Source organism: Schistocerca gregaria, chromosome 3, assembly GCF_023897955.1.
Source record: "Schistocerca gregaria isolate iqSchGreg1 chromosome 3, iqSchGreg1.2, whole genome shotgun sequence".
Classification (NCBI taxonomy): domain Eukaryota; kingdom Metazoa; phylum Arthropoda; class Insecta; order Orthoptera; family Acrididae; genus Schistocerca; species Schistocerca gregaria.
Genome location: NC_064922.1, coordinates 562,837,455 through 562,849,854, shown reverse-complemented (window position 1 = coordinate 562,849,854; position 12,400 = coordinate 562,837,455). Strand labels below are relative to the sequence as shown.

Here is a 12,400-nt window from a genome sequence, read left to right as displayed (position 1 = left end):
AATAATTCTATTACTACAAAGACTTAATACAATCAAATTGTGCTGCTGGATCACTGTAACATAGCAAAATCCTAATGGATGAGATTTTAATTTAAGACTGTCTGTACTATTAACAAACTGTAGGTGGGTGATTGACACATATAAAGGCAAACAGTCACACACTAAGTCCTCTTCTCGACACACAAACACACACACAAAATTCAAGCTTTTGCAACGAACGGTTGCTTCTTCAGGAAAGAGGGAAGGAGGGGGAAAGACGAAAGGATGTGGGTTTTAAGGGAGAGGGTAAGGAGTCATTCCAATCCCGGGAGCGGAAAGACTTCCCTTAGGGCATGTCTGCTTGTGTCTGTGTGTGTGTGTGTGTGTGTGTGTGTGTGTGTGTGTGTGTGTGCGCGCGAGCGCGCGAGTGTACACCTGTCCTTTTTGTCCCCTTTTTTTCCCCTAAGGGAAGTCTTTCCGCTCCCGGGATTGGAATGACTCCTTACCCTCTCCCTTAAAACCCACATCCTTTCATTTTTCCCTCTCCTTCCCTCTTTCCTGACGAAGCAACTGCCAGTTGCGAAAGCTCGTAATTCTGTGTGTGTGTTTGTGTGTTTTGTTCATGTGCCTGTCTGCCGGTGCTTTCCCGCTTGGTATCTTTGTTTTTAATATATTTTTTCCATGTGGAAGTTTCTTTCTATTTATATATATAGAAACTTCCACATGGGAAAAATATATTAAAAACAAAGATTCCAAGACTTACCAAGCGGGAAAGCGCCGGTAGATATTCACAATGAATAAAACACACAAACACACACACAGAATTTGAGCTTTCACAACCGGCGGCTGCTTCGTCAGGAAAGAGGGAAGGAAAAGGAAAGATGAAAGGATGTGGGTTTTAAGGGAGAGGGTAAGGAGTCATTCCAATCCCGGGAGTGGAAAGACTTCCCTTAGGGGGAAAAAAATGACAGGTGTACACTCCCGCGCACGCACACACACACACACACACACACACACACACACACACACACACACACACACACACACACACACACACACACACACACACGTGTGTGTTTGTTTGGCAAGTCACATCATCTTTGTTTTTAGATATATTTTTCCCACGTGGAATGTTTCCCTCTATTATATTCATGATGTTATTTTGATGTATACTCATTCAACGGTTCTCATTATAACTGACAATTCACAAGTAGCAAGCACTTTTAAGAATTTTTTTCTTAATGTAGCAGCAAAAATAGTATTAAATGATTCAGTTGAAGAAGCAAAAAGCTATTTTAAAAATGACATTTCTCAAAACTTCAAGCAACTATTAACACACCAGCATTTGTCACTTAGATTAATAGAGCAATAAAAGTCCTCAAAAACAAAAGCTCATTTCATGTTGATGTAGTTTCAAACAGAATTCAGGAGTTGTTTTAACTTAACAAGTAATGCCCTTAGTGGTGTATGTAATGCTTCACAGAAAGTGGATTTTCCACACACATTAAAATATGCAATTGTTAAACCTCTTAATAAGAAAGGTGATACGAGAGACTTCAATAATTACTGTCCAATTTTCCTACTGACACCTTTTCCCAAAATATTTGAAAAACTAGTGTACTCAAGATAAGCCTCACATTTAAGTTGAAACAATTTACTTAGCCCATCACAGTTTTGATTCTGGAAGGATTGGTCTATAGAGAATGATACTCACACATTCAATCACAAAATATCAGAAGCCCTAAATAATTGAGTATTGCCAGACGGTGTTTTCTGTGGCATTCTCAAGGCATTTGATTGTATGGGTAATATTACACTCGAAGGAAAACAACTGGTGTGAACTGTATTTAACAGTTTGATTGCACAAAGTTGCGCTGAATAATTCAAACAGCAATGTAGGAGAAAGAATTTTAGTGACTAGGGAGAAACCATGAAGGGAGCCCCACAGGGTTCAATTTTGGGTCCACTTCTATCCTCCATTCATGTAAATGACTTTCCAATTAAGATTCATCAAGCAGCATTGGTACTTTTTGCAAAAAGTACTAATTTTGTAACGAATCCAGTTAGAGAGAGAGAGAGAGAGAGAGAGAGAGAGAGAGAGAGAGAGAGAGAGAGAGAGAGAGAGAGAGAGAGAGAGAGAGAGAGCTACAGAAGAGATTGCCAATGATATTTTTTGAAGTATAAAGTGTTCTCTGAAAATGTACATCCCTTAAATTTGGAGAAAACACAATATATTAAGTTCTGTTCAACAGACAGACATACCAAAAATTAATGTAGCATATGAAACTTAAGTCGGTAAGCAGGGGAGATGTTCCAAATTTTAGGATGTATATATTGATGAAAACTTAAACTGGACAAAGCGTATTTGAGCTGCTTGAACAATTAAACTCAGTTTCTTTTGCTCTTTATATATGTGGTAAACTTCAAAACAAAAAAATTAATCTGACATATTTTGCACATTTCCACTCAGTAGTGTTTTATGGGATAATTTTCTAGGTTAATTCATCACCCAGAAAGAAAGGAAGTACTGATTGTGCAAAAGCAAAGTGTAAGAATATGTGGTATTCACCTGTGGCTGACATGTAGGTACTCCTTCAAGCAGTTAGGCATTTCAGATACATCATCATAATATATAAATTCACTAATAAAATTCATCTAAAATAATTCATAGCAATTTGAGAAGATCAACGATCTCCAAGCCTACTAGAGGAAAAACGATCTTTATTGTGTGCCACAGTAGGTGGGGGTGGGGGTGGGGGTGGTTAGAGCGTGCAAGGCAGTCTATCATGCCCCAGCTGCCACTTGCAGAAGGGCACCACACGGTCTCCAACACATACAAGACTTTCTGGAAAATATATTATTATTATATTCTATATATTTCATTACTATATGTGTTTCTGGGGGGGACACAATAAAGTGTACGTCATATCCCAGGTGCTGAGGGGGCAAGGGGCCCAATAAAGTATTGTGACCCGGGTGCCACTACACTACGTCACTGCCTTTGTTACCCATTATTAAAGCTGTTAATGGTCAGAAAGGAATTCAGTATGCAGTAACCAAATTTTTTTTTCCATTTGCCCAATAACATAGCTAGCAAAGTGAGATTTAAATCTAGCCTAAAAAGTATTTCTGCTGAACAAATCCTTTTATTCCATGGATTAATTTTTATTTAAAAACTGTAGCCTGAAAAAAAAATAAAAAATATAAAACTAGTTTTTAAGTGAAACTTCCTGCCAGATTAAACCTGTGTGCCGGACCGAGACTCGAAGTCGAGACCTTTGCCTTTTGCTGGCAAGTGCTCTACCATTGAGCACTTGCCCACGAAAGGCAAAGGTCCCGTGTTCGAGTCTCGGTCCGGCACACAGTTTTAATCTGCCAGGAAGTTTCATATCAGTGCACAGTCTGCTGCAGAATGAAAATCTCATTCTAGTTTTTAAGTGTAGTTGCACAAGTAAGACTAATGAATAACATTTCCGTTCATGTTAATACTAATCACAGATACGTATTCAGTAAACTGACTCATTCCATATTTCAATAACACAATTGATCAAATAATCTACAAAACACATAACTAAATAATATTGTCAAAATTGTTTTTTGTTGAACAAGATACATCAGCCAATGTACATAAGTAGTTTGGCTTTTAATTGGATGTTTCTTTTTCAGTTGTTTGCTTTGCAACTGTCATTTACACATAATCACATATCCAAGATTTGAGCATAAAGAGATGCCCAGTAACCCAATTAAAATTAAATAATGACTGCAGGGTAAGGACATTATATACCCTGGATAGAACTTAATATGAAAGATGAAGCACAGAACTCTGTAGTTTGTTTTTTTTTTTTTTTTTGCAATTATTTTGGGGATCAGGCAGCATCATAATAAAACTAGAGCTACTAAGAAACTTAACTGCTCTAGTTTTGTAGTGAAGCAACCTAAAACCCAAAATTATTTTATTCAAAATAACATTAGCCATGGAAGATAATGAACTTTTATCAGTAGCCTGCCTTTCCACTCAGAAATCCTGTGATGAATTTAAAGGGATAAAGGTAAAGCACAGCATTAGACAAAGAATGATACATCACTAATTTAATAATCCATTTAGTGCACTATATTAGAAGCAATAACGTGAAACACTGACTTTGTTCTTTTCACCATCAATGAGAGCGAGTTGTTCCTCGAGTACACGTCGCTTCTCTTCACAGGCATCTCTAACTGCAGTAACCATTTCCTGCCTTCGAGATTCCAGTTGTGCAGCCACATCAGCAAATGTTCTGTTCACCTGATCGAGGCACTGCTCTGCTGCCAAATCCAACCTCTGAAGTTCTTGCCTTACAGCATCTTGAGCCTGCGACAGCTGCAACAAACGAAACAATTTAACATCTTTTATCTGGAGATGACACTTAATATGACCAAAGAACATGTTAACTTCTCAAACAATTTATGTAAATGCACTAATTACTTTTCTAACTTATGCTTTATTCAATATATAATACTTTAGCAATATAACTCCAACTTAATTCATATCTGTAGGGATATAAGCATTACAATTAAAAGCATTTTATTGTTTTTTTTTTATTCCATAATATCACTAATGTATTTCTCATACAATTTCAAAAAGTATCATTGCCATTTTGATCATCAATCGTAAGATTGGTTTTCTGCATTTCTTAATTCCCATCACTTGCCCATTATTCTTCCATTCAACAAAACTGCTGCAGCCTACACAATAAACAACCTGTTATTAATTCAGTGTAGGATTGAACAGCCAAGATTGCTAATGCTAATGCTAGTACCAATGCTGCTTGGAATGTTGGCGTGACAGAAATGTTCAAAACTCATATTTGGCTGTCGAGGGGGTGGAGAAGCAGAAGGCTGCATAAAGTTGCTTTGCACAAATGCCTGTCACACTGTCTCACTCCAAGACACACCCAAGAGATTTAGAATGTTGATAGTGATCTGTCCATTGGACAGGATCATTATGTCTACATCCACATTGCATTTATACTCTTCAGACCACCATAAGGTGCTTGGCAGAAGGTATGTCCCACTGTACCAGTTATTAGGATTTCTTCTTGTTTCATTTGTGTATGGATCATGGAAAGAGTAACTGTTTGAATGCCTCACAATACCTATGTGAGCGATATATAGGGGGTTGTAGTATATTCCTAGAGTAATCATTTAAAGCTGGTTCTTGAAATTTTGTTAATAGACTTTCTCGGGATATTTTTAAGTCTATCTTAAAGAGTCTTCCAGTCCAGTTCCTTCAATTCCTGTGTGATACTCTCCAATGAATCAAACTAACCTATGACCATTCATGCTGCCCTTCTATACATATTGTCAATATCCCCTGTTAGTCCTATCAGGTATGGGTCCCACACACTAACAATATTGTAGAACCAGCTGTATGAGTGATTTGTAAGCAATATCCTTTGTAGACTGATTACACTTCCACGGTATTCTACCTATAAACCAAAGTCTACCACCTGCTTTACCCAAACTGAAACAGTGTGATCATTCTATTTCACATCCCTACAAAGTGTTACACCTAGGTATTCGTATGAGTTGGCCAATTCCAGTAGTGACTAATTGATATTATAATCATAGGAACTATGTTGTTTTTTTTTTTTTTTTCATTTTGTGAAGTGCAAAATTTTACACTTCTGAACATCAACGCAAGTTTCCAATCTGTGCACCACTTTGAAATCTTAGTAGATCTGACTGAATATTTATGCAGCTTCTTTCAGATAGTACTTCATTATAGATAACTGGATCATCCACAAAAAGCCTGATTTTACTTTTAATATTGCATGCTAAGTCATTAATATACAACATGAACAGCAAGGGTCCCAACACATTTCCCTGGGGCACACCAGAAGTTACTTGTAGATCTAACGATGACTCTCCAACCAAGATGACATGCTGTGTCTTCCCTAGCACAGTTCTCAATCCAGTCACAAATTTCACTTAATACACCATATGATCGTACTTTTGACAATAAGTGTAAGTGTGGTTCTGAGTCAAATGCTTTTTGGAAATCAAGAAATACAACATCTATCTCATTGGCTTGATCCACTATGTTTTGTGAGAAAAGGTCAAGTTGTGTTTCATACGATTCTTGTTTTCGGAATCCATGCTGGTTTACACTGTGGAGGTCATTCTGTTCAAGATACCTCATTATGTTTGAGCTCACTACCTTCTTTTAGACAGTGTAATCTGTGCCTTTTTCCAAGAACTGGGCATCGTTTTTTGTTCAACGGATCTACGATAGATTATAATTAGAAGAGGGGCTAACTCACCTGCAATTTCAGTATAGAATCTGACAGATTCCATCGGGCCCTCGAGCTTTGTTCAATTTTTAGGATTTCAGCTGTTTCTCAATACCACTAACATTAATACGCTTCACAGTCCTCTTCGTACTATTTGAGAGTAGTAGACTATCTGCCTGTATCGGATTTCACCCTCTCCTTTCCCTTTCAGCGTTAACAATACAACATTAAGGTGTACAAGCAGGATTCCCTCATTTGCTCCCGCTCTTGATATCCTGAGCATGGGACTGACTTCTGACTTTAGTGAAGTTAATGTAATATTGATAATCTAAATACAATTGAAAAATAGAATTATTATGGTTGGAACACATAAGAATCCATAGCTCTTATCACAAAAATTAAATGTCTCAATTACATTGTTTTCCTAACAATCACAATCAGACACTGGAAGAACCAAGTTGAATGCGGCAACCAAGTGCCATAAAGGCTGACCAACTAAGTCAGGACGCTGTCGCGTGGTGAGTCTTGGAGGAAGTTGTTTGAATTAAGCCCAGATGACTGTCCCCCGCCAGCTGTTGTGACCGAGCGGTTGTAGGTGCTTCAGTCTGGAACCGCGCTGCTGTAACAGTCGCAGGTTCGAATCCTGCCTCGGGCACGGATGTGTGTGATGTCCTTAGGTTAGTTAGGTTTAAGTAGTTCTAAGTCTAGGGGACAGATGACCTCAGTTGTTAAGTCCCATAGTGCTCAGAGCCATTTGAACCATATCACTGTCCCCCACAGCATAACTCCATCCACCTGTGTCCAGGTGCTGTGCATCCAAAATTGTGCTAAACGCGTTCTCTGAAAATTATTACGAGCAGTTAATTCATGTGCCCACATTAATAGTAAACGGTTGTGAAAACACACTCCAACTCTAAGCAACAAGTACTATTGAGCTAATAACGAGCATCAAAACGCATACAGTGATTAGTTAACACAGGGTTGCTGTAGCGAGATTGAAAAATGTAATCCAAAAATAGTCCAAAAATAAACGAAAAATATTCCTATTAAAAAAATCACTCCTGAGACAATCTCCACTCCTTCCAAATTAACAATGTAAGTGTAGACCAGATGTGACTTGAATTCAAAGAAATAATATCGGCAACAATAGGGAGATTTATACAAAATTAACATACGACAGAGCTAATCCTCCTTGGTACACAGAACACGCTTGCAGAAGCAACGAAAAACGCACGTCAAACTTAAAAGGACACAGATCTCTAAGATTCGCGATCTTTTACAGAAGCTCGAAATTTAGCGTGGACTTCAATGCGAGATGCTTATAATAGTTTCCACAACGAAACTCTGTCTCGAAACCTGGCAGAAAATCCCAAGAGATTCTGGTCATCGCGATAACTATGGAGATACTATGTTAGACAGTGCTGCCAAAGCAGAGTAATTCAACACAGTTTCCGAAATTCCTTCACCAAAGACGACGAAGTAAATATTCCAGAATTCGAATCAAGAACAGATACCAACATGAGTAACGTACAAGGGGATATCTTTGGAGTACTAAAGCAACTTAAATCACTTATTAAAAGCAAATCTTCCGGTCCAGACTGTATACCAGTTAGGTTCCTTTCAGAGTATGGTGGTAAAAGAGCTACATACTTAATCATATATATCCCTTCGCTAGACGAAAGATCTGTGCCCAAAGAGTGGAAACTGGCACAGGCCAAACCTATAGTCAAGAAAGGTAGTAGGCTGGGCTCTGAGCACTACGCGACTTAACTTCTGAGGTCATCAGTCGCCTAGAACTTAGAACTAATTAAATCTAACTAACCTAAGGACATCACACACATCCATGCCCTAGGCAGTATTCAAACCTGCAACCGTAGCGGTCGCTCGGTTCCAGACTGTAGCGCATAGAACACGGCCACTGCGGCGGGCGAAAGGTAGTAGGAGTAAGCCACTAAATTACAAGCCCATATCAATAACGTCGATATACAGCAAAACTTTGGAACATATATTATGTTCGAACATTATAACTTACCTTGAAAAAACGGTCTAGTGACACACAGTCAACATGGATTTAGACAACATCGGTCTTGTTAGACACAACTAGCTCTTTACTCACACGAAGTTTTAAGTGCTATTGACAAGGGAAATCAAATTCATTCCTTACATCTAGATTTCCAGAAGGCTTTAGACATTGTGCCACACAGGCAGGTCCTACCGAAATTGCGTTCTTATGGAATAGCCTCAGTTATGTGACTGGATTCGTGATTTCGTGTCAGAGGTAGTAATTAACGGAAAATCATTGAGTAAAACAGATGTGATTTCTGGCGTTCCCCAAGGTAGTGTTATAGGCCCCTTGTTGTTCTTAATCTATATAAACGATTTTGGAGACAATCTGAGCAGCTGGCTTAGGTTGTTCGCAGATGAAGCTGTCGTTTATCGACTAGTAAAGCCATCAGATGATAAAAACAAATTGAAAAACGATTTAGAAACAATATCTGTATTGTGTGAAAATTGACAATTAACCGTAAATAACGAATAGTGCTAGAAGTTATTCATTAAACTTCAGTTACATTACTAATCAGTCAAACCTGAAGGCCGTAAATTCAATTAAACAATTAGGAATTACAATTACGAACAACTTAAATTGGAAGGCTCTCATACAAAATGTTGTGGGGGTAGGCTAACCAAGGTCTGCGTTTTACTGGTAGGACATCTAGAAAATGTAACAGATCTACTAAAGGGACTGCCTACACCATGCTTGTCCGTCCTCTTTTAGAATACTGCTGCGCAATGTGGGATCCTTACCAGGTAGGACTGACGGAGTACATCGAGAAACTCCGAAGAGGGGCAGCATGTATTGTATTATCGTGAAATCGGGGACAGTGTGTTACTGAAAAAAAAAGTGATTTTCGTTACGGCGGAATCTTACCGAAATTTCACTCATTAACTTTCTCTTCCGAATGCGAAGATATTGTTGACGCTGACATACATAGGGAGTAACGATCACCATAATAAAGTACGGGAAATCAAGGCTCGCACGGAAAGATATGTTCGTTTTTTCTGCGCGCTGTACAATATTGGAATAATAGAGAATTATTGTGAAGTTGGTTCTATGAATCCTCTGCCAGGTACTTAAATGTGATTTGCAGAGTATCCATGTAGACGTAGATGTACATGTTATCCCCTCACTTCCACATTCTGTGATGAGGCGTGGATGTCTAACACACAGTTGCCTACTCATCGTTTCACCATCCTTACACCACTTTCCACAGGTGCTCACAACAGTAGAACACGAGCATGCTACAAGCTTCACTTTTCCGAGATGCTCATTCCAAGGTGCAGAAGCATAACAATCTGCATTTTGTCAGTGGATTTCCACCTTTGCAGCTCATATCATCATATGAATGATCCTCTATTCAGCTTATAAATTTCATTGCTGTGTTGTGCGCCTGCAGTGCCACCAAGCAGCGTTCAGTCTCATGTAGGGTGGTCATCATAACATTTTGAATTATTGTATGCACGTGCCTTTGCTGCATTAAATAACAAAAATGACACCCTAGGATTTCATCACCATTATTCACATGGTATTTATACTCTAGAGTGTAATACTGACCTTCATGTACAACTCTTAAAAGGTTTGTAGATAAATGTTCAGAGAACTTTTTTAGGATCATTTTGACAATTTATTAACCAATAATAGACCGAGATACCGATTACAAAATTTTCCAGTAGTGTCATTATCACTGAATTTGTTGTATGATGATCTGCTTGTGTAACAGTCATTCATTCTCCTTCAGCCATCTTGGGATTTTCTGACTCTCTTGGTAAACGTTGTAAACTAAGAGTGTCCTCCTCCGCCTGCTCCTCCTTATAATAATAGGACTGGTGACTTCACATGGTATGACAGACATTTATTTTCATAATGTAAGGCAAAAACTTAAGGATGAAGCACACGTGGCCAAGTAGTGTTTCATGCATGATACTTTCTCTTACATAAACAATAATACACATAATGATTTTTTTCGAAATGACAGCATCTTAATTGAATAAAATTTCTATAAATTGTTGGAACTTCTACCAACAGTTTACCTATTTACCACTATGACTGAGCTTTCCCTGTTCTAGTTCGAGGAGAATCATGGAATGCTATGTCATCAACATAATGTTCACTGAAACATGAGAAATAATCTCTTCAATACTCACAAACATCATGCACAAGTTCTGTTAAAGCAAAACTTAACCATCTGTGTTTCATTCACAATTCAGTCCTTGCTTAACACAATTTTTTTGTTCATTTTGCACTTAACCAAAAACATTTCTGTTTGCTCATGTTAGTATAATGTATAAAGCATTTACTGTTGGAAGTGGTATGCTGTTAACTTCCTCTGACCGATAAACTGACTTACCTAGCCAGTTATAAGGAGAAGTACAATTTGATGTGGATTACGAACCACGTTTAAAAATGGATTTTTGCTAACAGTGGCATAGTTCCCCTAATCATCCATATTCTACAACCTTGTCTGATATATGAAATATACACAACACACACACACACACACACACACACACACACACACACACACACACACACACACACCTCTACTATTTTCATTTTTATATCACCATGGGCTTTATTAACTATTTTACCCTTGATGGGTATGAACAATAATTTACCTATTTTAAATTAGATTCAGCTTTAGGACGTTACATTTATTATTTTAATGTGTGTTCACCAACAGCTGTGTAAAAATTCTACTAAACAACATAAAATGGCATTAAATATGGTCTCCACCACTCACTAATGCTTGACACGCAAATGTTGGGTTATGTTCAACACTGCCAATGCTGTTGTCACTAGAAGGAATTTGATCACATATTATTTAGTAACATTCCTCTTCTGTCATCCATTTTTGGCTGGATATACTGCATACAACAGAATCACGGTGGTTAGTGCGAATAACTACACAAAGTTGTCTAAAGAATGAAAAATTGTATTTAAATAAAAATAACATTCCTAGTACATTTTTGGAACGTCATCATCTAAGAATATAAGCAAAAACACTTGTATATTGAAGTATTATATGAAGCAATACATGACATTTTAAAGTAAAACAATCCTGTGTACTGATGTTCAGTACATGTAAATATGTTGCAGAGGTATGGTGTGGTGTGGTGATTCTCCTGTCACTTAGTGAAACTTTAGTCAAAAATAATGTTTGGTTGCTTTACAGAACGATCACCTCTGAGGAGTAAGCTGTGAAGTGTGTTGTTTGCCCTTGCCCTTTCTAAGGCTGTACGTATGTGGTTAGTTACAATGATGTCTGTCCATCAAATCAAAGAATTAACAATATATATTATTATTATTATTATTTTATTATTATTGTTGTGCTTTTACGGCCTCATTGGACCACTACAGTCAATTTCCTTCTGGTCTTCCTAAGATTTCTCATTGTCCTTGCCCTTTCTAAGGCTGTATGTATGTGGTTAGTTACAATGATGCCTGTCCATCAAATCAAAGAATTAACGATATATATTATTATTATTATTTTATTATTATTGTGCTTTTACGGCCTCATTGGACCACTACAGTCAATTTCCTTCCGGTCTTCCTAAGATTTCTCATTGTTTTTCCCTTCTTGGCTTTCCAGTATTTCTCCATTCTATCTGATCTTTGTTTTCGTTCCTCTTCTGAAAATACCCTTTTAGTTGTTTCTCTTTTATCAATTTTTGGCAAAAATCTAATATTTCTATTTTTTAATTTACTTACTTGTTTTGATTTGGTTTTCAAGTCCTCCAGCGTTATGTCTAGTTCTTTCATGTCTTCTTTTATTTCCTTTATCCAGACAGGTTGTTGTTTTTGTTTCCAGAGTTTCTCCAAAATTTTGCATATTAATCTGTCTTCTGGTGTTCTCAATAGATGGCCAAAAAATGATATTCTCTTCTTTCTCATGGTATCCATTACTGGTACTATCTCCTGATATACTACTGCATTTGGGACAATACGCCATTCTCCTGCTTTTTGGTACTTTTTATTGATGCATGTCATTATTCTTCTTTCTATTTTTAGAATTTTGTCTGTGTTGTTCATTTGATTTAGCTTAAACAGAGTTTCACTTCCATAGGTTATTTCTGGTTGGACAACAGTCTTGTAA

The 12,400-nt window shown here is 37.5% G+C and overlaps 1 protein-coding gene across 4 annotated transcripts in view; it reads right to left on the bottom strand.

The window, feature by feature from the left end:
• LOC126355180 (tripartite motif-containing protein 2-like) overlaps positions 1-12,400 on the bottom strand; it is a 427,732-nt gene that overhangs the window by 33,845 nt on the left and 381,487 nt on the right. For all 4 annotated transcript variants that reach the window (XM_050005394.1, XM_050005393.1, XM_050005395.1 and 1 more), the window contains exon 5: positions 4,121-4,336. In XM_050005394.1, the coding sequence (XP_049861351.1) occupies positions 4,121-4,336 (216 nt within the window). The remainder of the gene's footprint in view (positions 1-4,120; positions 4,337-12,400) is intronic.